Below are 23,497 nucleotides of genomic sequence, written 5' to 3' on the forward strand. Positions count from 1 at the left end.
GTAAACCTCAATCCAAGTCCTAAAGTGCACTCAAACTAACTCTTTACAAGCTCCAATCTGTCCTCATAAAGATCAATCAGAAACACACACACACTCTCACACACACACACACATACACAGAGTCTTCAGATAGACTCAGTAACTGTATGCTCTAGCCTGCAGAGAGTTCGAGAGTGCGCGCAGCGGGGGCGTCGACCTACATGCTCTCGCAGAACTTGGTGTGTGTGCTGGGTTTGTCTTGGTTCCTGCGGGTTCTGAACCAACGCTGGACCTTTCGCACGTCCCAGTCCAGCTGCTTGGACAGGCCGTCCAGATGGCGGGAGTCTGGGTTCTGCCGGAGAAGGAGGAGGAGGGGGGCAGAATCAGGAGCAAACACTTCATTAAATGCGTGCCAGTGCAGAACATGAAAGTCTGATTCTGCAAATATTGATTAGTGACAATTCAGACAGAAAGACGTTCTTCTGTAATTGTTCTGTCACACATATCAGCGCCCACAGTTACTCCGAAGGAATTTCTCTCATGTGACTTTTCTTCATCTTGCTGCCAGAGATGATTGGATTCATTTCAGTTACATCAGTTTTACTCCCTGAATCACATGCCAGCATCACAATTCCTTTGTCTTCTGAAAAGCAGACAAGCAGGCAGTGCAACAACAAAAACCCTGAAAAAAACTGAAACTGCTTCTGTCAGGCACAATTACTTCTTCTACTCTAACTTTTGTCATTGCTGGTTCTGTATTGGTTCTGTATTTTATTTGTATTTCCATCAACTACACACATAAATGGCCGCTTTGTTGTCATAATGTCTCACATTTCAGCGACCATTAATGTATTTTAGAGCTTGTATCAGATAGGAACGAGCGTCGGAAAATAGTAATCTAAAATATTAGATACAGGTATATCGGTTAACTGATACAAATATGAATTCTTTGGGGCTTTCTACAAACGTTTACTATACTATACTGAGGTAACCATGGTAATCAACTGCACCCCTAGGGACTCATCAGGCAGAAACATGGGGGGGTGCGTGAGCCAATTTACTGCTTTGTTGTCGGGTCCTTTTAATGATGTTGTAAGATTTAAAAGAAATGCATTGCAACCGCCGATATACTAGGAGATACTACTGGAAAATCGTTTCAAATCGTTTCGCAATGTTTAAAGCCTTCATTAGCCAAGTAAGTAATGCAGACGCACCTTTGTAATGGATGTAAACACTTTCTCCAGGACTGCATTGGGCTGAGCTTTCCGTCCGACATCGGCCAGGATGTGGAGGCTCCGTGCACAGGTGCTGGCGATAAATCTGTTAGGAGACGAAGAGGACGGAGATGAAGAATCACCAAAACACTAAATCCCCTCAAAGTATTCAATCAGTAACTCACCTCCAATGTCATTACAACTGCATATTTCATAGCTACAACTCAGAGGTATGTTTCTAGAGGCTGGTCACATACCACACACCCATACATCAGCTGTTTGAAGGGGAATGCACAGCCGGATTACACAGAGGAACCCAACCTAGAATCTAGACGTTTTTGTGAGAACGTCCAATATTTAAGATCAAATAAGGTCAAGAAGAGACGTGGAACACTGTGCAGCCCCTCCGCTGACACTCGGCAGACAGAGGAGTGATTTTAACGAGCGGTTTCCTCTAGTCGCGATGTTGAAATGCTGCAGTAAAAACGGAGCTCATTTGCAACATCAATCGGATGTAACCGGCGCAAGAGGCCACTCTCAGGTTAACTGCGATATGGAGAGGGGCGTGGCCTTTAGTTCATTTACAGTGTTTGTCTTTGCACAAGCTGAAATAAACATTGTTGGATTCCTTTCACCGATTTCTCTCCGAAACTTTTTGCTTCTTATTGTCTATTCAAACAAACATGACAACCAGTCTAAATTGAGTTTATAAAAGGTGCATTCCAGTGGTTTCCTGGGCCAATTAGTAACATTCCCTTATACTGCTGAAAGTCCCAGAATATTTCAGAAACAACCCCCGAGGACACATTACTATTCAGCTGTGTGTTTGGCCTGAAAAATATTGTTTGTCAACCGTTCTGCTGACAGTGCCCTTTAGTGCTGTGAGGAATGCAAACAATGTTGCCGCCTTTAAGGAAAGCGCAGCATTGAGGGACGTTACGACAAGTGAGTCTGTGAAGGAAAACACCCACCGACCACCTAAACATGTCAGCACGTGGCTCTCCAAACAACTTGGCAGCTGAGCTCATTTTCTTGTCTAAAAATGCCAAAAGCCTGAAACGAAAATAATGCCTGGGAGCTTGCATAATGTTTGTCGTCAATTTTTGCTTTGTGCGCCTGTGTCGACGACGTTTTCAAGACTGAACTTGTTTTACAAACCTGAAAACTGTGGGGAAACTGTGAGAAAAGGCTTCCATTCCACTACTTTAACTTTGTAATGCAAATAAAATGAAACAGCTAATTTTCTGTCAATGTGCAAATGTCGTACCCCTGAACTATGTTTTGGAGGCCATTGATGCTCAACACCAAAGTGCACACGCGCTCCAATTATGTAATAATTACATAGTAAAATAATGATAGAAGAAGAGTACAAGAGAAGAAAGGAAAAAAGAAAGAAGAAAGATTCTCTGGTGTTGGCTCCTAGTGGAAGGAATCCGAAACTGACCGCAAAAAAGCCTCACAACAAAACCCAATCTACATCTCAAATTTCTCGCCCTCCCTTTTCTTCATTGTCTCCCAGCTACATCCAGCTGTAGCAGTGTGTGATCATTTCCCATGGCCCCAAGTGCCGCTTGGTTTACAGCACTGAAAAGAATGCAGATTACATGGCTGTCAATCACTTTCACACCACCCACACTGGGACAAATGCACCTGATTCAAAACAATACGGAAACCTTTAACAACATAAATGCATGTCTAAATATGATGCTTACTCTTTATTTGATCACTGAAGGAATTCTATATTCCATATTAAAACGTCCCTGTGAGTTGGGCTTTCTCCATGCAATCTTGTTAATGTGATTCTGTCACTCAATTAACTGAGCAGTTAGGGCATTAAGTTTCTACAGGTGTTCTCCAACAATCTCTCTATAAAACTGTCACCAGGGGAAGCCAGGAGATGAGCTCCACGAGTAGATGGATGTTCCCTTGTAAGCACAGGCCTGTTCAATTTACGACCGACGGGAGGATTAATCGACCGAAGAACTCCTATGCGAGTCTGAGCCTGCAGCCAACGGCCCAGAGCGAAGACGGGGGCTTAAGTTAATCTATTTATGTCAAATGTCAAAACATCCCTGTTCCCCCTCTGAACCTGACCACTCCGACATGCACGCAACCCGTAACCAAGAGACAAGCGTGTGTGGTCTGTGTACGCGGACGCTCACAGCCGCCGCTGCAAGGCTGGGAGGGGGGGTGAGGAATGACCTGCGACCTTGACAACATTCCCAGTCAATTCTGGAGGCTTGGCCTGAGGCATCGGCACGGTTTGAGTCTGAGTGTAACTCCGGCCTTCATTTGATGTTGAAGGCAGGAGTGATGGTGATATGAAATAGGTGACAGCTGTAACAGAACAAAATGAGGACCTGTAAACACAGACGGTCCTTCTTTTGACTGCAGTCTACCCTCATAGCAAAGAGACACCTCAAAAAACAGGCAATAAACAGTTACAAGGCCTGTCTAGCTGCTCGTAAGCTCATACATCACAGTTTGCGGTCTTGACTGCGACTCAACCCGTGACGCGGCTTAGGGGGTCCTGGGCGTGCACGTGCAAATAGCCCCACTGCTGCCATCTACAAGTGCCCAAAGCAAAGCCATGATGACAACCAAACAAGAAGAAACCGGTCCAAAGAAAAATAGGGCCGAGGAATATCAGAGAGAGGAACTGGATCGCAGGTAGAGGAGTGAAGATCGTGCAGATAAGCTCCATGGATGATTGTTTACATGAACCGGTTTCTTTTGTTATACAGTATGTTAGATCCTTTTCCCCTAGTTTCCTTTTTCAAGCGTGGTGGTAGGTAAGTTCAAGCCCCCGATGTCTGCGAAAGCCAACCATCAGTTTGTGGTTGTACGCATGCAGGTGTGCGAGCATGGGGTGTGTAGTTCATGTGGCGCAGTGCATTGTGGCTCGGTGCATTGTGTCACCGCTTAACAACACCGTCTGTGTTTGGGGACAACCGACGCGGCAGAAAGGAGAGCAGGAACCCAAGCTGAGCCGCTTTTCTGATAAATAAATGAATGAGCCAGTCAGTCGGCCCGAGCGTGGAGCAGTGACACAGTAAATGGTCTGATAACATCGCCCCTGGACGGGAAGGAGACGTCACTTGACCAGACCCAGTAGCCAGGAAGCGTCTGCGAGATCTGAGACACGGTGTCAAACCCAACACCTCGCCGATGCCACGTCTCCATTATCCGATCACACTACCAAACCATGACTCACTGGATAAGGTGACTCTGGCACCGACGTGACATAATTAACATTAGCAGGACTCTTAAGTCACTTCATCCAACCTGGACTATAACATTGTGCGCTAAGTAAATCCTTCTTTAACATTACTTTAGAACACTTCCTTTTTCCACAAACATTCCACGCATACTTCCACTTCTTATCAGGGTACGGATCTGTTCCCATTTTTGCCCTGACTGTCACAAAGGCGACTTTGTTGCCTCTCAGCCTCACGTGGTCTGTGAAACAGGAGCCCTAAAACTGTACACTCCTCTCTTTTGTTATGTTCCATCTCATGTCGACATTAAAAACGTCCAGCAAACTTTTATCGCACGTCAAATATTTCCTCCATATCTTGCAGCTGTAAGCCTGACCCCCAGTTGGCTCCTCAACCGCACAAACGAGAGACCATGAATGCACCTTTTTTAGGATCTAATCAATGAAAAAGTTAACTCTGTATGTTCCTTTTACTGACAGCAGCCATATTCTAAGTAGGAGTAGAGTATAGAATCTGTTTAAGAGAGTCACATGTACTAAAATCCTCTTTGAATGTATCATAATGCTGACGTCGGTGAAACTGATGCGGCAGGTCAAGCGGGCGTGTTCTTCCTGTGGCCACTGGTGGCGTCGGTGGAGAAGATGGAGACGCATTGAGATTCAGCTGCCAGGAATTCAAACTATCAAGTGACAACTGACAAAGAGATTGATATCAGGAATGAAACGCCAATCCGCCAACAGGCTGACCAAGACCAAGACCAAAACCATAACGTCGGGCATTCGTCTGAGGGACTGAAAGAGGGACGGTGCGAGAAAACATGAGAGAAATGAAATGAAGCGTTTCATTGAACCTTTGAGAGAGTGCGGTGTTCTTTAAAACGCTCAGTCCCTTGAACATTCAATATCTCACACCTCCGATATCTGGCTCCCCTGTGCCGGGACTGTTATCCAGCTTACAAGCACTGCTCACTGGTTCAATAAGGTGCAGAGGAGAACTAATGTATACCAAGGTCCGGACCAAAGTGACACCTGGACCAATCAGAGGAAGCGTGGTATGGATTATAGCATATCGTAAAAAAAAAAGTATACAGTCGTCTAGCTCGCTGGGTGTGCACTTGGAGAAGAGGGAAGAGGAAGATGGAGGAGGAAATAAGTCATCTACTGGAAATATGGGCTGAAGAGGACATGAGTGAACAATTGGGATGAACACAGCTCAGAGGCCCGTACAGCTGCTGCATCGTTATCAGCTGTGATGTCATGAGAGGAAGACGAGGAGCGATAACGTTACGTAACACAGAAGTGGGCTTGAGGAAACATTTGGTGAATTGACTGAAGGACAAATGAATGATAGTCATTCATTTTCAATCAGCAAACCACAGTTAGGTGCGTTTTCGTTGTTGCAATTTGAAACTGAAAAAATATACAATGTAACAAAAGTCGAAGGCTAGTGCAAACTTAACAAAGCAAATTACTGTAGATATCTTTTTCAGCATTTTCTAGGTCAACATATACTGGTGATGGCACGTACGACCCTGGAAGCTTTTAGTTACATTGTGTTTTAGATCACCAATGCGATATTCTGAAGGAAATTGGGATTGCCCAATAAATCTGCTGGTAAACTGGGAAGTGGTGCCAAAATCTGCTATGGATTCTAAGGAAAACCTCATGAAGTCAATAAAACAAACAGGACACAGGCACTTTGAAGGAAACACCGTGTTTACACCTGTGATATTACTGCCATCAGGCCCAGTAAGTGGATGGATGTGGTCTGCCAACAGGTGTCAGACTATCCAATGACAACTGACAATGAGAAAGGGCTTGGTCCCTCCTTCCCTCCCCCACTTCTCACAAACACACACACACACACACACACACACACACACACACACACACCTGCTGAGCCACACCTGTCCTGTATTAATGATGACACTCACACCTACCCACAAACAGCCTACAATTAATGTCTGATGCCTCCTGTTTTCATCAGTAGCACAGCAATAATCTCGGACTTCCTTTATCCATATATGGAGAGAAATACACACTGACAAACCACAAAACAGCCAAAAGATCCGAGGAAACACAGAAAAGCTAAATCCTCACATCAGAATAAGCTGGAATCAACGTTTTGAGTCGATTGATTACTTGTTTCATCGGGGTTGTGTTTACTCTCCTCACTTAAATATGGGTTGGTTAGTAGCCATCATTTTCAAGCAGGCATGAGTGAAGACTAGTTAACGAAACACAAACACACACACACAAGCAGCGTGGTTTACATTCAGAGGTCCCCAATCTAAGGTCGGCAGTCCTCGAGGCATCCCTGATAAGGATCCAGGAGGTCACGAAATTAAGATTTATGATCATTTTATTACTATGGTATTGTGTTCAATTGAAGTCGGCGCAAGGAGGAATAATTATTTGACTATATTAACGTTATTGTGCGTTTCCGACGTATCAGAAGGTTTAAAACGCTTCTGATAAAATAGTTTGGAAAGTCCTGGGTTACACAGCCAACAACTCATCCTCATAGTGGAGGAAACAAATGCTGTTCTCGTCCATGGAAAGTAGTATTAGTTGATTAACCGGCACCAAGAAGGAACCGCCATCACCGAGCGGAGAGTACGAACCTCTCGAACAGGATCCTGACGGCGAAAATGCCCACAGCTAACGGTAAGGCAGCGAGCAAGTGTCCGGCTTTTGGATACTCCACCCCGGGAGCTGGGTCTGCCAGGTCCGCCCAGGTTACATTGTGTGGAAGCCAGAACCTCTCGTTCCAGAACCAGGCTGAGAGAGCAGCCATGACTCCCGGGCAGTACAACAACAACAAAAAGGGATGTTATACAAATGGCAGAAGATGTGAAAGTGGTTCAGCGCCTCTGACTTGTTGCCGCTCTGAACTTTACAGCACGAGTGTGAAAGAAACAAATACAACATCCTGCCTGACCCTTACAAAATAAAATATCAATCGCCGACTTCAAATGTGGCTGAGGTTGGTAGTCTCCTTCGCAGTTATACCCGTATCTAATTATTTTCTTGTAATGATTATTCCAAAAATAACAGAACGTACAACTTCTGATGAGGCGTTCAAGCACAGCCGAAACATCAGCTGAAGATATCAGATAACGTTGAAAAGACAGGAAAACACACACTGAGCTCTGCATCATGACCACATATATCCGCTCTTATGGCCTGTTCCTTTTTCTGCATTGTTCCCACGCTTGATATTACAATTTCTTATTTTGTATTTGGTATATAATGCCTTTACTTTGAAGGAAAAATAAACCAACGTCCTGTTTTTAATCGCCGTCGAAACGAAACTTGACGCGACCTGATTGACGCCCAGAGATGAACACTGGCTTGAGGAAGTGAATCGGGTCGCCCCCTCCCTTCACGCTGTGATGGAAACGTGATGGGTACACACACGCGCAAGTGTACCTACATTCACAAACAAACATATTTACACACACACATATATATATGGACTGCAGTTTACCATATAACAGTAAAGCAGATGTGTCCTGGTTGTGCAGAATCAAAGGCAGAAGAAGCTGAATGAAGGAAGATACCAGTGATTGATGTGATGGCACCGCCAAGCGGCCATTAGCGGCATTACAACTACACTCTGGCACGAGTATCATCTTTTTTTTCCCCCCGACCAAATTATTTAACTTGCAAATACTTCACACACGGCCCTTTCGTGTAAATCTGACACATCTTGATAGTTGATGACAGTTGCTTTTTTAATGTATAGTATTTCATTAAACGTAGTTTTTTATAGTTATATTTATAGTATTTATGCCTGGTCGCAGACTGATGCCTTTGTTTACATTTTGATCATAGATTGTTCTTCAAATATTTTGGCATGCAGCTGAGTTACGCTACAACATATTTTTCCCCTGAGGACTCAGACATGGACGACCCCCTTTCAAAATTCCCCCTGAATACTTTTAAATGCTAATTTAAAAGAGCTTATGGATGTAACAACACTCACCTTTACCATTTATTTTAGCACAATGGTAGTGCTTTAATAATAGCATCATTTTGGGGTTCTCTGGTCCATCCCTGCTTTTCAGAATGGATGAGGCAGCTGCAGTGCTGTCTGCCGTCTAATTATAGATGGACATTTGCTCCTTTGGAGTGTGTTATTATTAGAAATCCTAAAGCACAGTTGACTCAGTAACCATGCAAGGGGTTTTAGTGAGGGAATCCAAGTGGGAAATTACATAACTTCACGTTCCAATGTATAACTCAGCAGCTGTACTAATAAGTTAATACATTTACAGGAGTTAAACACAGAGTGAGGCAGGCTGGTTTCAGAGATCGATTACTGATGCAATGGCTGCTTGATATCTCCAGTAGAAAGATAGCTCCCAGAGATGTTCAAGTTGTTTCTCTTATGCCATAACCCCTCTCAACAGGACTCACTCCCTCCCAGTTTCCAATGCTATCAATGTCCATAAATCCTCCACAGCTGATATGACATCTGAGGCCATTTGGGGTCAAGCTAAACATTTTGCATGTTTGGGATACATGCAAAATGTCGACCACGTCAAATAAGCTGAACTGGTTCTTACTGTTTGCTGAGGTAGTAAGTTATGATGTGAATGACAATGTTTGAATATAGAAACATTCACTATAAACCTCTCTGCAAAGACAGACTGAACACTGCAGTCAGCTGTGAGCACTGTGAACTGGAAAGGGCGTGCACTCACAGAAAGGTTACAGCCGCATCTAGAAAATGGTAAAGGTGAAGAGTTTAGAGTAGCAGACTGGTTAAGCTTAGGTCATGTTACACCAACCAAGGAGAAGGAGAGAGAGAGACAGAAAGCCTGACAGAGATAGACAGAGAGAATTTACAGCCATCACAAGGATCATGATTCCAGCAAGATTAAAAAATATTATTAAGAATCATATTAAAAAAGACCCAGAGGAAATTAATTCTCCATTTATTTGAAAATAAATCTTATTAAATGTAAATGGCTCAGAGGATAAACCAACGAGAAGATAAAATGAAGGCACTTTTATCAAAGAAATCATTTACATCATCACTGTAGACTTATTAAAGGCCATCAGAGGGACTGGAACTTAAAATCATGGCTGTAGCCAGAGATGAGGTCACCAGGTTACCAAGCCCAGCGTGCTAAAAGATGATGAACCGCATGTGGCAAAACAAACATCATGTATCAGAAGGCAATTGGTAAGAAATGGAGACATGGCTTGTTCCAAAAACAGAGCGTTTCAAGATGAATGGATACACAAATACGCATTCCTCCGCCCTGTAACAACCACGGGACGGCCAGTGTGTCTTATATGTTCAGAGTCGGTGGCTGTCATAAAAACTGGAAACGTAAAAACGCCATTACCAAAACAAAGCACAGGTGATATGTCACCAAAACATACCCACAACAGGGACAGCTGACTCAGTATGACTGCTCAACTGAAGTCCCAACGAGAAACACAGCGGATACTCCAACATCATAAAGAGCCATTTACTGATAGATCAATGGAGATAGTGAAGGAGTGCGTGTATGCTGCTGGAGAGACTTTGCAAGATGGCAAACAAAAAGCTCCCCTGTGAGCTAAAGCAGCTTGTAGAAGATCTGAAGTCTTAGCAGAGGGATTTGCAGCCAGCTTGATGCTGCTTATGCATACATTAGGGTGAGTAGATGAAACAAATGATAGAAGTGTGTAATGCCCAGCCGGTATCACTTCTGATCGTTTTCAGAATTCCTGAAATGGCTTTACAACTTTACATCTTTAGATCATCCAGAATTGCAGTAAATAACTTTCAATTTCTAAAAAATACAGAACCCCCCTCAACAGTTCTGTATTTTCTAAACTCTGGCTACGGCCATGCTTAAAATGTTCAGGATTTATACAAATATATCCGTTTAAGATATGATATGTTTGTTAGTGGTTGGACACAGAGGAGTTGGATACAGATGACAGAATGTCAACGTGGCGGCTCAGTCTGGTGGAGGGAAACTCAGGCAAACAGAGGGGTCAGGGCGAGACCCAGGGGTCAGGATGAGGCCCAGGGGGGTCACGGTGAGGCCCAAGAGCTGCTGCTGGTGCTCGGCCTGGGCTGGAAGTGCAGTGGTTTGAGTGTAAAAGTCTTTTTCCAAACATTCATCCATTCAGCAATCAGACTTCAGATGTGCTCCGGGTGGTTCTGCAAACAGCTGATGAACTCTGTGACTGGGTGGCCGTTGAAGCAGATCTCATACACAGCAGTGAAGAGAGGAAACCTGGAGAAAGGAAAGAAGGATTCGATTAGAAAGGATATTTTTCAGATGTCTCTCAGGATCTTAACTTGAACACTTGGATACTTACTTTTCTACCATGCTTTTCTGTTTCAGGATATGGTGGATCTCAAATGCAGTGGCTGGTCCTTGGAGCTTCTGACCGTTCAGCAGCTCATTCTCCAACTCTTCAATGGTCTAAACAAGGTGAGGAAGTTAGACGTCGCTCTAATGTCATAAAGGAGCGTGGGGGTGAAGGTAACCGACATTAATCTTTCCTCGTACTTTGCCTGTTTTGGCGAACGCCTCCCCGATCTTGCGGTTGCGTCCCCCGTAGCAGGTCGTGATGAGGTCAGCGACGCCGCAGCTCTCCAGGAAGGTGGCGGGGGAGACGGCGCAGTCTGTGCAGAACACCCTGGCGAAGGCGATCATCTCCATCAGGCCCAGACGAATTACAGCCGCCTTGGTGTTGTCGCCGAATCCCAGGCCGTCGCAGAAACCTGCTCCCACTGCAACGATGTTCTGCAGGGAACACAACGTGCTGATGACATCGCTGTAAATTGTGTAATACTCATTGTGCACCAGCTTGTTTTGTTGAAAAAGAAGAATCACCTTTATACTGCTTTTCTCACAGAATCTTCAAATGTTGTTAAAAACTCTAAACTTAGACAGAACTAATAAGAAGTTTGAATTTTTATAGACCAGGGGGGAAATAATCTGACGGCATTTTGGTCAAAGATCAATCGCAGCAGATGTTTATGCCTAATTAACTGCAAGAATGAATTATCGTCTCTGGAGTCGTTTTAGTGATTTTTAATGTGTTATTTCAATATTTGGCCGTCTGCTTCGGGTCTTAAAGTGACCGATGTTAAATGTCAGTGCTCAGTGTTCAGTGGTGGAGAAACGCAGACCTTTAGCGCGCCGCAGATCTCAACGACGTCAGATTCTTCCACCACAGTCACACGGAAATTGGTGGTCTGCATCAGCTCCTTCAGGATCGGCCCTTGTCCTTTGTCTTTGCACCCTAAATGCAAAAACAATACCAAAAAAAATCAATATGAGTTTCCCCAGCGCATCACAGTTTATCTGGCTGACAACACACAAATTAGATTTTTTTGACGACAGCAGAGACAAACCCAGAGTGTACTTCCCTGTCAGAATGATTCAGTAATATCCCAATTTAATTTCATGCTTTGGGGCCACAGGCAGCTCTCAGGTCAGGTAAATGAATGGAAAACACAAATATTAATGACACTTTGGATGCTGTGATGTGGGAAGGAAACAACTGGGGGAAAGATGGTTGAGCTCACTCCGGGCTACAGCAGCTTCATTCTGTCCGTATCCAGTTTGAGAAAGTTTTGATCGAAAACAATTCATCACTGACAACATGAGGAATCTCAGAAGGATACTAACCGATAGTCGTTTCACAGAATTTCTCCTCAGCGACCTCGTTGGCGATGTTGGCGCCCATCAGGACGGCCGTGGCGATCCCCAGTTTCGCCTTGATGATTTCTGTGATCAACTTCAGACCCTCTGGGCTCGCGTCTACACCCTGCAGCACGGAGGACACAAGGAAAAGAAATGTAAAAAGCTCCCTTAAGTAGACAAGTCCATTATACAGCTAATATAGTTTACATTTAGGACTATTATTGGAGTCATTATCCCATTCTTGGTATCACTTATTTTCGTTATGTTCACTCCACTGTATGTATACAAAAAGCTTTGATTGTGATGATTCTTAGTGTAAATAACAAAGCTTTTACTTTGATGAGAGACATTCCGATGGCGTCCTTCTTGATGTGGTCTTTGATGGTGTCACACACTCTGAAGATGAACTGGTGAGGGACCACGAAGATCAGGATGTCGGCTCCTTTCACAGACTCCGCCAAGTCCGGAACGGCCAACTGACGGGGGAGGAATGACGTCCAACACTGAATCACAATCTTATAAACTCAATCAAATACATTTAGGGGGGGGGGGGGAGAGAGAGAGATTGATTCTTACCACATTGGGGGGCAACTTGTGACCAGGCAGATATTTGACATTTTCATGGTCCACGTTGATGATTTCTGTGAGTTTTCGGCCGTCCACCATCTCCTCAAACACCCACATGTTCACCGTGGTATCAAACTGCTCATACTTGGCTGCGTTGGCACCCACGATCTTGGCGATGGCCGAGCCCCTGTGGACAGTGAGACAAACGGATGACATCATGATGATGTCTTTGATGCCATACAGAGTCAAACAGAACAAAAGACATTGAAGGCAATTTCAATTGTTTTTGAAGTAATGCAATTTATAGACAGGCTTACTGCTGTGCTGATGTAGTTAAGTGCTCCTATGACAAAAGTTCCTCTGAGACCAGTTACATAAAGATTAGTGAGGAGAGTGCAATGAAAGATGAGATAAAAATGACTGTAGTGTGGGTTTCATTGGTGGATGTTAGTGTCCTATAATGCTGTTTGCCTTAAGGATAAGTTAAGAGTGAGGCCAGAAAGGCGAAAGTAAAGTGGAAATTCAAATATTTCTTAATCATACATGTGATGTATTGCATTTGCCTTCCCCTGTAAGTCAAGCTGTTGTATGATGTCAACAAAAGATGATTCAGCAGAAATGCTGTTTATTAATAACAGGCAGCCGCCGCCGGCTACAGGCTTCGGAAAACTACAGCATCAGTAGACTCCTAACACTCTGATACACTGAACACACACACCTTTGTAAATCCGCTTTACCTACATAGTCACATTTGAGTCATTCGCGGCAAAACGCGTCGCGGTGAACACACACACTATTGCGCACGATGTACTCACATGACGCCGAAGTTCACTCACAACAACTCAAATGTATACTCACCAATTTCCAGAGCCGATCACACACACTTTCTTCAGCGCCACCATGGTGATTGTGTTTGAACTTCCAGACGAAGCTGCTACCGGTGCACAGACAACCTGAACCGGCGACAAGTCGTATTTATACCAGACACACACACACACACACAGACGCTGTTACTGGTTGGTCTACTCTGCACAGCCACCCCCACTTCTCAAGGCCAAATTCATCTCACACACACACACACACACACACACACACACACACAAACAAACTGACATTTAAAGCCGTGAACATGTTTCTGTTCTCACTTTACAAACCCTTGAGTCTCTGTAGTGCTTCTCTCCTTTAGGTGTCTTACGTGCGTTTTGTTCCATCTTGCGGTGACGCAATGTGACACTCCCCAACTGATTAGCGACTGAAAATCATGCAAATTCAACAGAACAGTGAGTTTTGGATATCCTTTATTATAACATAACATACAGAAAAATAGGTTTGGTCCATGAAAAAGTCTGCAGATTCAAATAATACAACAGTGCCCCAGTATCTTCTTCACTCCATTCCAAACCATCAACCCCGCCCCCCTCCCCCACCCCCCCAAAACAACTTTTAGTGTATTCTTGGAATTAATTAAATGCACACATATTCAGCCAGGGCACTTGTCTGGAGCTTTAACACGCCATCATTAAAGTAAAAGCTAACAGCTCTTCAGCCAGTGTAGGAAGAAGCTCAAAGTTTCTTGGTACGTTGGGGTCCCAGGGGACGACCGGCGCACCGGGTATGTGGCTGCTCTGCACAGCATTTAAAAATCAAACGCAGACCTCGGAAGGCGGCGTACAGGCGACGCACAACTGCTGTTCCATTATTGTGGAGAACTAGAAAAGGTCTTGAGTAACATAAATACAACTATCTGAGCCAAAGACGAAGGTTGGGAGGAACAGAAGAAACATTTGCCAGGATAAAGAGATACAATTTTACTTCACATCCATCGTCAAATTCTTTTCGTCTGGTTATTTACAAAACTATAGACTAGAGGTACTTATACTAGCTACTTCCTTGATAATCTGTACTAACTAACAAGACAAGTACTGATATCATTTTTAACAAAGAGGTTCATTGACAAAACCCAAAAAACAAAACAACAAAACAAACTTCATAGCAAAATGGCACCTTAACAATAGAAAACGTCCACATGCTCTGCCCGTCTCCACCGGCCCGAGAAACGGGAAAACCGACGGGAATGTGCGACATTCAGGTGACGCCTGAGCCGCCCGGTTGAGTACACACACATACACACACACATTCACCACCTGTGTTATGTACGGGCAGGCATGTGGGCTGGGGGAGATTTTGGGATGCCAGTGTAGAATGTAAATTTACTTTTCCGAAAACGGGAACAATGAGCCGTTGCAGAATCAACACATTCCAGCTGGATTAAGGTTATTTTTAGTTCCTGGGACAAAAAAACAACAAAAAAACACATGAAAGAATTTCCAGGTGCGACTTCCTAGCACCTTTGCGTCTGTGTACAAACTGTACTTTTCTGTGTGTGTGTGTGTGTGTGTGTGTGTGTGTGTGTGTGTGTATGTGTGGAGGGGAGGTACTATCAGTATGTAAGGAATGCTTTTGGACGTGCACAAGAAATACATGGTGCTCGTGGAGCTCTGGTATGAAAAAAAGGAAAAACAAATACAAGAGGAAGTAGCAACTGAACTGCAAAATCACTGAGCTGCAGGGTGAAGAGGGGGAAAAACAAAACCGACAGACGTCCTAAAGCCACCGAGTAGCTACACTCGTTCTCCGAGTTTGCCAAATATATTGGGGAGGAAATTTGGAACGTTCCGCACACGCGGGGAAATGCCTCCAACGGCGCATCATGGGGTTCACCGCCCGTCTCCGGACCCTTTAGGTGTTCCTGATGCCCAGAGCCTGTTCCAACTCCTGTCGCCTCTGCTGGACCTGAAAAGCAAGAGTGTTCACGTCGGACTTAACGGCCAGAAACGCCACTGTGAGGGAAAACTAGAAATGCAGATTTTGCGGCTTCGGGGGAAACGTGTTTGTCAACGACAGGTTTACCTTGGAGTAGAAGTAGCGGCAGACCGCCTCCTGGGCCCAGGGCTGGTAGTAGAACTCTGCCCGTCTCTCTTCTTCTGGGTTTCCCACCACGTCTGTCATGGTCTGTAAACAGAAGTGAGACACGGTGAGACAAAACAAGGTCTCTGCGAATTCCGCGGAGGGGGTGGGGGGGGAAACAAAAGTGCGGCTCCTCTCCCTACGTCTGCAGGAGAGATTGTATTCCACACGGTTGGCTGGGCGGTTGCCGTGGGAGCAGCGATTGAGCTTTGGACCGGATTTGTTGGACTCCAGTAAGAATCAGCCGAACAAATGCTGGTTAGCGGGTTGATCGAGCCGCAGAAGGAGAAGTGGCAGGCACACGCATTCAGTCTGACATGTTTAATGCGTTTAATGTTCCGTTTGATTCTGCTGCCACACCACCAAAGTGAGCAGGATGGATGGTTTGTATGTACTCGTGTAATTTATAGCATCTGTGAAGCTGAAAAGTCCTTAGACGGGCTGTGACAGGGGTCAGATATCCATATTTAGCAAAATGTCTGAGTTGTGCATTTTAGGATCGATGATTCAAGATTTCAAAGAAAAGGTTCTTTCCTTTTGCCACCTTTTGTATTCCAGAGGCCGTGACATGTAGGTGAACAACGTGTAGGTGTACATGTAGGTGAACAACGCGACGACAATAGACAAAACAAACAACCTGTAAAGGAACAGGAGTTTCTAGTCGAAAAACTCGTCTCCGCTTCTGTTTCCTCAATGGGACAAAGATCTGGCCCAGAGCATTGTGGGTAAAGACGTAAAGACTCACCTTGAGGTCTCTGCACTGCGACTGCAGCCAGTCGTTGATGAAGCCCTGAGGATCTCTGGCGAAGCTGAGCATGAACTCTCTCTGGGTTTTCAGCTGGTTAATGGTCTCAATGGTCTCATGGATCTGGGGAGAAGAATTAAAACGTGTTCATTATAGATCATATCCTACAGAAACGTTGGCCTGTTTGAAGAAGCCGCCTATATACTGTGAATGTATTCACAAATTGACTAAATGGGTAGATTGTGTCCCTCCTGTCACCGTTTCACATGGATCTGAACACTGTGTGACATCATGCAGGCAGGGTGTACATCAGCAATAGTCACCAACCCAAATGCAGAAAGGCGCCTATAAACTATGAACGGTCGTCTCTCGAGCTGCAACAACGGCCCCACGCGGGGGAACGCCTTTAGGGGAATGTCTCTTATGTGCTTTATCAATGTGATTACAGCCTGGCCAGCGTAATGACAGCTGGCAGGGGGTCAAGGAGACCTGGAGCCGACCGCCTACGGGTGATGAGATACAGACAACGATTTCAGAGAGTAGATATGTGTGAAATTGCCATCAGCGGGTTGGAAAAATAGGGGGAAAGAGTCGTCGCGGTGAGCTTGAGGGAACAAGTGTTGAGGGAACACACTGTGCCCTCTCATTCTATTACATGCAAGCCAAGTGTGTGTGTCATGACCTTAATAGTAGGTGGACAGAGAGAGTGTTTAACAGCAAAACGACTTATTTTGATGGATATGAGAAGAACTAAGCCTAAACATTACGTGCGGTGGAAGCTCAGTTGTGAGACGGATCACAACTGGAACAAACACGATAGAAGGAAATAATGATTCTGAAAACAAATTAAACTCCGGGAGAAAACAAAACCACATCATCCTCGGGAAAGAGAGTAATCAGTCAGTGAGAGCGAGAGCCGCGGGCGCCTCTGGGACCGGGTGTGTACCTTGTTGTCGAGGCCGGCTATTTCCTGCTGACTGGCGGTGGACAGCAGGAAGGAGTTCATCTGAGTCTTCAGGGTGTCGTCCACCTCCACATCAATGTCGTAGCATGCGGTCTTCTTTTGGTCATTAGGGTCCACACTGCCAACACAAAACACACGCTTACAATGACTATGAATTCACGTCACAGGTGAAGCAGGCGAGGTAAAGGAAGAGACAAAAGTCAGGACACCAAATCCAATTCCGACGTTGTATTTACCACAAAGTCAAATGGAAAAAGACTGTTGTAGGGGGCTGTTACTGTGTGCCGCCCGTTGGGTCGTCCTGATGGCGTTACCTGATCACATGGTTGATGATAATGGGCTCCGGGGGCATCAGGAGGGCGTGCAGGCGCTGCGGAATCTCGGAGAACTTCATCCGCTGGGTTTCAAAGATCTGCAAAGTGAAATACTTACACGTAATGCGTGCACGTAATGAATGCGTCAAATTACCGCATTGGGTTTCACACCAGAAATCAACTTTGTGTAAAAACGTAAGAAGTAATTTGAAATGAATGGCTGCAAAGCGACGGCTGAGAGAAGGATCTAGCTTCATACACCAGTGACAATATACAACCAAGAGAGGCCTATTTTGTGCCAGACGTGGTTAAAGAATATGGGAGTTGTGCGTACCTGCTGCAGGTATTTGTCACAGTTGATGAACTCGCGCTCATGGGGGTCCTGGAGCTTGTGGGTCTTGACATACTGCCACAGGGCCTGAATGATGACCGGCCTGGTTTGGGTGTGAATCCCGAGCATGCGAGCCAGACGGGGGTCAAGCTTGAACTGGGGGGGCTGAAGGAGACGGGAAGGGAGAGAGAGAGAGAGAGAGAGAGAGGATGATGGCAAATAGAGGCTGGGTGAGACAGCAAAGTAAAGCCTGGATCAAACACCAGCGCTTACCTGGTAGTCTAGCATGAGCAGGACGGTGCAGCGGACACCCACATCACCGGGCCTCTTCACCTGGAATCCATCAGTCTCCTGAGTGGTGGCAGTCCTATGCCACTAAAGGAACAAGTAACATATTCGTCAGCAAATTCATTTGAGTGAACGTTTGTAAAAAGGCGCTTGAGCAGCCGTTCCTCCAAGATGAAACGACACAAATGATGATCAGAAATGGGGAAAATCCCAATATTCCTACTTCCACAAGGTGATTATCTGGGCCATAGAGGTCCTTGTCCAACTCGATCACCAGGGACTTGAAGAAAGAGGAGAACTTCCTCTTCTGCTTGGTGGCCTCATACTTGGACACAGCGGTCTGGAAAGCAAACAATCATTGTTGGGATTGGAACATCATTCACAGGTAAACCAACCCCTATCTATGTGAACACAGAGGGTCAATCAACATCTCAAACCCAACGAAAACTTCAGAGACCGAGCCCAGACACACACACAGCCCTCACAAATCCCCATCAATGAATTATGAATGAATAACAAAACTTACATCCTCCAGCAGACGACCTTCCACACGCAGCTCCCATGATGCCACGGTGCCTTCTCCATCCTCTGCGTCCGGCTTGGCGGGGTTGAAGGTGTTGGATATGAAGATGCGAAGCTTTCTCTTTTGCTGGAAGAAATCAAGTCGACAGAAACGTTAGAACTCTTTGTGTCTGTAAGTTTCTGTTAAAACTCTGACAAAGGACGATCGTAGATGAATGGTGTGGATTTAAGAATGACTTAATTCTATTTCAGTTGAGTCTGAACCAGGTTTATCTGTGTCCCACCTTAATGGGCCTCTTGAGGGCCTCCTGGATGTCCAGCCTCTTGCGCATGATGGTCTGGTCCAACTTCCTCTCGAAGGCCAGCAGATCCATATAAGCCTGAGACTCGGGGACCAGTTCCCTGATCTGGGTCAGAACACAAGACACCGTTAGGCACCGGTGCAACACACGAGTCCACAGTCCAACCGAATACATTTAGAGGAGCACAAGACGTATATTGGGGACGACATAATGTTCGAGTGCTAGGAAAGACTGGGGAGCGACAGTGTGACTGCATATTGTCTGTAAACGTGCCACGATTACAGACAAGTAATTACAGACAAGTAAACCCTGGACGAGTCCGACTCCTTCAAAAGGAAGTCCTTTAAACTGTTCAATGACCCATAATCCCATATGAAAAACTTGTTAACAGACCAATTTTGGAGCAAGCCGATTTCAACTTCAATCACACAAGCAGATTAATTCTCACACACATTTATGGCCGACATTAATCATTTCCATGCTCTGCTGCTCGATTGACGCTTACCCTCTGAGGTAGAATTTTATCAGCCATCTTCTTTTTCTTCGTGCTGGGAAAACAAGTTTGATAAATTTAAAATGGTACAAAGTATAAACTCTGAGACAAAATCTTTAATCTATAATTTTCTGTTCTGTGCTTGTGTTCTGTGTTCTTTATAGTTTTAATTAAAACATGAGACCAAACTAAAGCTGAGTGCCAAATATGCATCGCCTATTGGACGTGTGGCAGATCTGCCATTACACAAGACTTACTGCTGGTTGCGGTTCTGCTGCTGGACCTGCTGGATCTGCTGGGGGGCTGGCCTCTTGCGAGACGGGTCCATCACGCCGGGCATCCCAGGCCGAGACACGGGGCTGTTGCCGTATCCTGGGGGGCCCATAGCCGGCCCCTGTGGGGTCATGCGGTTCGATGGGGGCATGCCGGGCCTCTGCATAGGAGAGGGAGAAAGTAGAGTTTAGAATCTGACATGGACGGCCTCAAAATATAACAAAAATAATGTTAATAAGACCACAATCAGCATTTTGTTTGTCTCGTGCGAAAGCTGGTTGATTCTACTTGAATAAGGTGCCTCAAACTTTCCTTATAATGGAGAAAACAAACCAGAAAATCTAGGCAATGACCAACACTGGTATGTAACGTTTGAACGACACCCTCTCCAAAGTGATGTGCGTCAGAACAGTTTTGAATGCTCAAAGTGCAAAACGGCGTAATGTCTGCGGAGTGAATTGTATTTCCAAGGTCTCTGTGTTTCCGAGGGCTTTTAAAGGATAAAAACTAGGCTAATCAAAATCAGAATCCATTTCCATAGACTGCGTGCGGGTGTGGCCTAACGTGACGGTAAAGAAGTGACAACGAAATATCATAAAGGAACCATTATGGCAAAAGTCATAAAATACACACAACACATACAGCTGGAATGACACTGTGGCTGCAGAAACAACACATTTACAATCTAGGAGGATGAAAGCAGACATTTCTGTTACAGCTCAGCAAACAAACGGTTTCTTTCCATTCATCAAATCCGACTCGACCCGATTGATATTTCTGAACCAGAAGCCTGTACACCAAACCGCCACAACAGGAGGCGACGAGAGCCTGGACGCAGAACGAGCACAACTGTTAACTCACCAAGCCGTGTGCTAAGAAGTCAAACAGACGACTGCGTGTATTTGACTGCATGAATGCGGATGAGACGCCGGCAAATGACAAATTGCTGATTGCAGTTTCCCTCCCAGCACAGTCAGTCGGTCCTACAGCTTTGACAGACGAGCGCAGAGCAGCCTCTTTCCTTCAGCCTATGGTGGACGGTGGGAGGGAGGAGGACTGACGGACATGGACATGCCAACAATGAAGGCGCAACGCACTCTTCCTCACAGACGGGCTTTGATTACATCTACGCTTAGCCCTGAAAGCAAAGATTGCCATCTTACAGCCACAGGCACCTGAAATTAGGTTTTGCATTCATCTTTACTCGCACGTGCTCACAGATATGGACTTCTTTCCCCTTGGTTAATGAGCATCTTTGCATGGGTTCCATAAAAAGGATCAGTGTTGGGTCCACAAAATACATCAGTCTCATTTTTATCACAACCATGCTGTCGTTACATAATCTCCTTACTCTGCTACTATCAAGATCTGAGACATCCTAGATAGTAATCATCAAATTTAGTAGGTGATTAATAATCGTGAAAGTTAAATGAAAAAGAAATCCCAATATTTTAATCTCAATTCTTTGTTATTCTGTACAGCAACACAATGTAAACCCTGCGATTAAAAAGAAAACACGCAGTGCGGAGTGCAGAGCGCCTCCGTTCTGATCATTTAGTGCTCGTTACAACATATATCAGCGCAACCTTGGCTCTGCAGAGAACAACTGCAGCTCTGACACTCTACACTGAGCAGAGGGAGCTGCATTGACTTGACTGTGAAAGCCTGCTTGCGTGAGTGGAAGCAGTCAAGGACGTGTAAAGAAAAGGATGCACCTCCCTCCCAACCGAACCGCGTTTCATGCTGTTGGTAGCTAAGCAGCGAGACTTTCAAAGGCTGCAGACCAGGGAGAAATGGTTTCTTTTAAGATGACCACATGGATACGTAAAAGCACAATTAAATCGTGATGGAGGACGCTTATTAAATAAACAGAGGGCGTCATATTAGCAGAGCAAAATGGGATTGACAGGAATGTCCCTGAAAGAGATTTGAAGAGTAGCGATTTAACATATCAGCACTTTTCGTGTACAGCACTGTTTATGTTTCCTATCTCCGGTCAGTACAAACATACTGTCATGATGAGATTATAAAGTACCATAGAAGTATAAGCAGGCAGGCACTCTCTCTCTCTCTCTGTGTATTTGTATGTATGTATGTGTGTGTGTGTGTGTGTGTGAGTGCAAACAGAAGAGGACTTGTCAACTTGATTCAGTAGTACTACATTGTATTTTACATTAGTTCTGGACAGAGGTGTGTGTGTGTGTGTTGCATTTGAGGCACCACCTTGTGCAGCAGGACCCTCCTAGTGGGCGTGGCTTCATTACATAATAAACCTATCGTAATTGCGCTGATTCATGCTTTATCCACCCTCGCAAACAGAAATCCAGTGAAACTATTTGAGTAGTAAACTACAACTCAACCCTCACCTCAAGTTTTGGGGGAAGAAACAATAGAATTCCTAACTCAAGGGCCCCACAGGAACAGAGGGCACATGAAAACAAAACCAAGAATTCGGACTTAACTTACACGCAGTTCTAACACATTTGCAATTTCATCAAACTGATCAGTCAACAGAATAGAGAATAAACATAAATGAATGGGAAATGGCAAAAAATAGCAAAGAAAGATGGATAAACCAGACAAAAACGTCGTTCCAATCTATGGTTCTGTGTGTAAAGTGAGGGAGAGAGAAACGAACTGAAGCTGGACCTGAAGGTGTTCAAAGTTTGGACCCAGAACCATTGTGGTGTGAGCATAAGTGCCTCACATAGATAAAAAAGTATAAATACGGCACATAGTCAACAAATCTATTGAAAACTTACTTTTTAAACATAATCAGCAAGTTTAGTACACAGGTACAAGCGGCGGGCTGAGGTGCAGAACTTAAGAACTCAAAAGCTCCACAGCCAAACATCAAACAGCAGGATTAGTGATGAAAGCCACATGAAACATTTGAGCCATTTGCACTGATTCCAACTGGGCTAATTCATTAAAAAACGCGTCATTACAGCGACACACACGAAGCACCGACTGCTGCACGGTCTAATATCAACACAATCTGTTCGATGCAGTGCTCAGAGATGATTTTCTACTCATTCGGCGGACTATTTTAGCGAATGAACAGTGAATAAGTTCGCGAAGCTAACAGGCTAAGCTAACCTACTACAGTTACTAACTAATGGTATCCGGCGGGAGAGAGAGCAAATTTAAACCCCCGACAAACTCCGGCACTGAGTCGCGAAGGCTGGCTAAATCGAACTATATTTAATCGGTGGAAGTCACCGAGGGTTATGTGTCCCACGCCGGTGAGGGGAATAGTAGTTAACATTAGCTTAGCCGCCTCTGACAAAGCAGCAGTAAGTGGCTTTGTTCTAGCGGCCGGGCTAAAGATGGAGAGATAGCTCACCGGGTATCCAGGCCCAGGCATCGGGGAGCGATACATGTGGTTCTGCGGGGCCGAAGAAGGCACCATTCTTCCAGAAGGTGTACCTGGGCCCATGCCCGGTCCAGCACCCGGCACCGGGGGTCCAGGTCCCATTGCTCCGCCACCGCCGCCCGTTGGTGCCGATTGAAACCCCCCTCTGGCCGCCATCTCCTCTCTGAATGTCGCCGCCGGTGGAGGAACGGAGCTAACGCGAGAGCGAGACTGCGCTGTGCTCAGCACGGCCCCGACTCAGGCCTGCCCCCTGTCGCATGTTTGTGGTTCTGCTGTAA

The 23,497-nt window shown here is 45.2% G+C and overlaps 3 protein-coding genes across 5 annotated transcripts in view; all 3 read right to left on the bottom strand.

The window, feature by feature from the left end:
• The window catches only part of cers5 (ceramide synthase 5), a 132,255-nt gene extending 124,941 nt beyond the window's left edge, over window positions 1-7,314 (bottom strand). For both annotated transcript variants that reach the window (XR_012960873.1, XM_076141247.1), the window contains exons 1-3: window positions 7,035-7,314; window positions 1,194-1,299; window positions 201-331 (exon numbers count right to left, since the gene is read on the bottom strand). Coding sequence is in view for 1 of the 2 variants with exons in the window: in XM_076141247.1 (XP_075997362.1) it covers window positions 201-331; window positions 1,194-1,299; window positions 7,035-7,207 (410 nt within the window). In the remaining variant the exon portion in view is untranslated. The remainder of the gene's footprint in view (window positions 1-200; window positions 332-1,193; window positions 1,300-7,034) is intronic.
• A 2,039-nt stretch (window positions 7,315-9,353) lies between these two features.
• LOC142991093 (glycerol-3-phosphate dehydrogenase [NAD(+)], cytoplasmic-like) lies at window positions 9,354-13,624 on the bottom strand. Its single transcript, XM_076141089.1, has 8 exons — window positions 13,503-13,624; window positions 12,654-12,831; window positions 12,413-12,553; window positions 12,063-12,201; window positions 11,561-11,673; window positions 10,935-11,171; window positions 10,741-10,847; window positions 9,354-10,655 (listed from the first exon to the last, which is right to left on the bottom strand). Exons 1-8 carry the CDS (start codon window positions 13,544-13,546, stop codon window positions 10,559-10,561), a joined length of 1,056 nt encoding a protein of 351 aa, XP_075997204.1. The 5' UTR covers window positions 13,547-13,624; the 3' UTR covers window positions 9,354-10,558.
• Window positions 13,625-15,116: 1,492 nt separating this feature from the next.
• smarcd1 (SWI/SNF related BAF chromatin remodeling complex subunit D1) lies at window positions 15,117-23,399 on the bottom strand. 2 transcript variants are annotated; one of them, XM_076141317.1, is made up of 13 exons: window positions 23,190-23,399; window positions 19,828-20,003; window positions 19,583-19,625; window positions 19,060-19,182; window positions 18,780-18,902; window positions 18,477-18,593; window positions 18,239-18,340; window positions 17,969-18,130; window positions 17,635-17,732; window positions 17,303-17,438; window positions 16,357-16,479; window positions 15,555-15,656; window positions 15,117-15,437 (listed from the first exon to the last, which is right to left on the bottom strand). In XM_076141317.1, exons 1-13 carry the CDS (start codon window positions 23,373-23,375, stop codon window positions 15,384-15,386), a joined length of 1,545 nt encoding a protein of 514 aa, XP_075997432.1. In that variant the 5' UTR covers window positions 23,376-23,399; the 3' UTR covers window positions 15,117-15,383. The 2 variants fall into 2 exon arrangements, with proteins under 2 accessions (XP_075997432.1, XP_075997430.1); XM_076141315.1 differs by having other exon boundaries at window positions 17,635-17,747.
• Window positions 23,400-23,497: the final 98 nt, after the last annotated feature.

This window comes from Genypterus blacodes, unplaced genomic scaffold (genome assembly GCF_046128005.1).
Source record: "Genypterus blacodes isolate CSIRO-AG114 ecotype Tasmania unplaced genomic scaffold, CSIRO-AGI_Gbla_v1 ptg000017l_1, whole genome shotgun sequence".
Lineage (NCBI taxonomy): Eukaryota > Metazoa > Chordata > Actinopteri > Ophidiiformes > Ophidiidae > Genypterus > Genypterus blacodes.

Coding starts and splice junctions, on each gene's coding strand:
- LOC142991093 (XM_076141089.1), bottom strand. CDS start 13,546: ATGGTGGCGCTGAAGAAAGTGTGTGTGATCGGCTCTGGAAATTG. Junction 12,554..12,653: donor ACAAGTTGCCCCCCAATGTG/GTAAGAATCAAT, acceptor CTCCCCCGTCAG/TTGGCCGTTCCGGACTTGGC. Junction 10,656..10,740: donor CAGAAAAGCATGGTAGAAAA/GTAAGTATCCAA, acceptor TCCTTTCTCCAG/GTTTCCTCTCTTCACTGCTG.
- smarcd1 (XM_076141315.1), bottom strand. CDS start 23,375: ATGGCGGCCAGAGGGGGGTTTCAATCGGCACCAACGGGCGGCGGTGGC. Junction 19,626..19,827: donor CAGCAGAACCGCAACCAGCA/GTAAGTCTTGTG, acceptor TTGTTTTCCCAG/CACGAAGAAAAAGAAGATGG. Junction 18,903..19,059: donor CCCTCAAGAGGCCCATTAAG/GTGGGACACAGA, acceptor GATTTCTTCCAG/CAAAAGAGAAAGCTTCGCAT.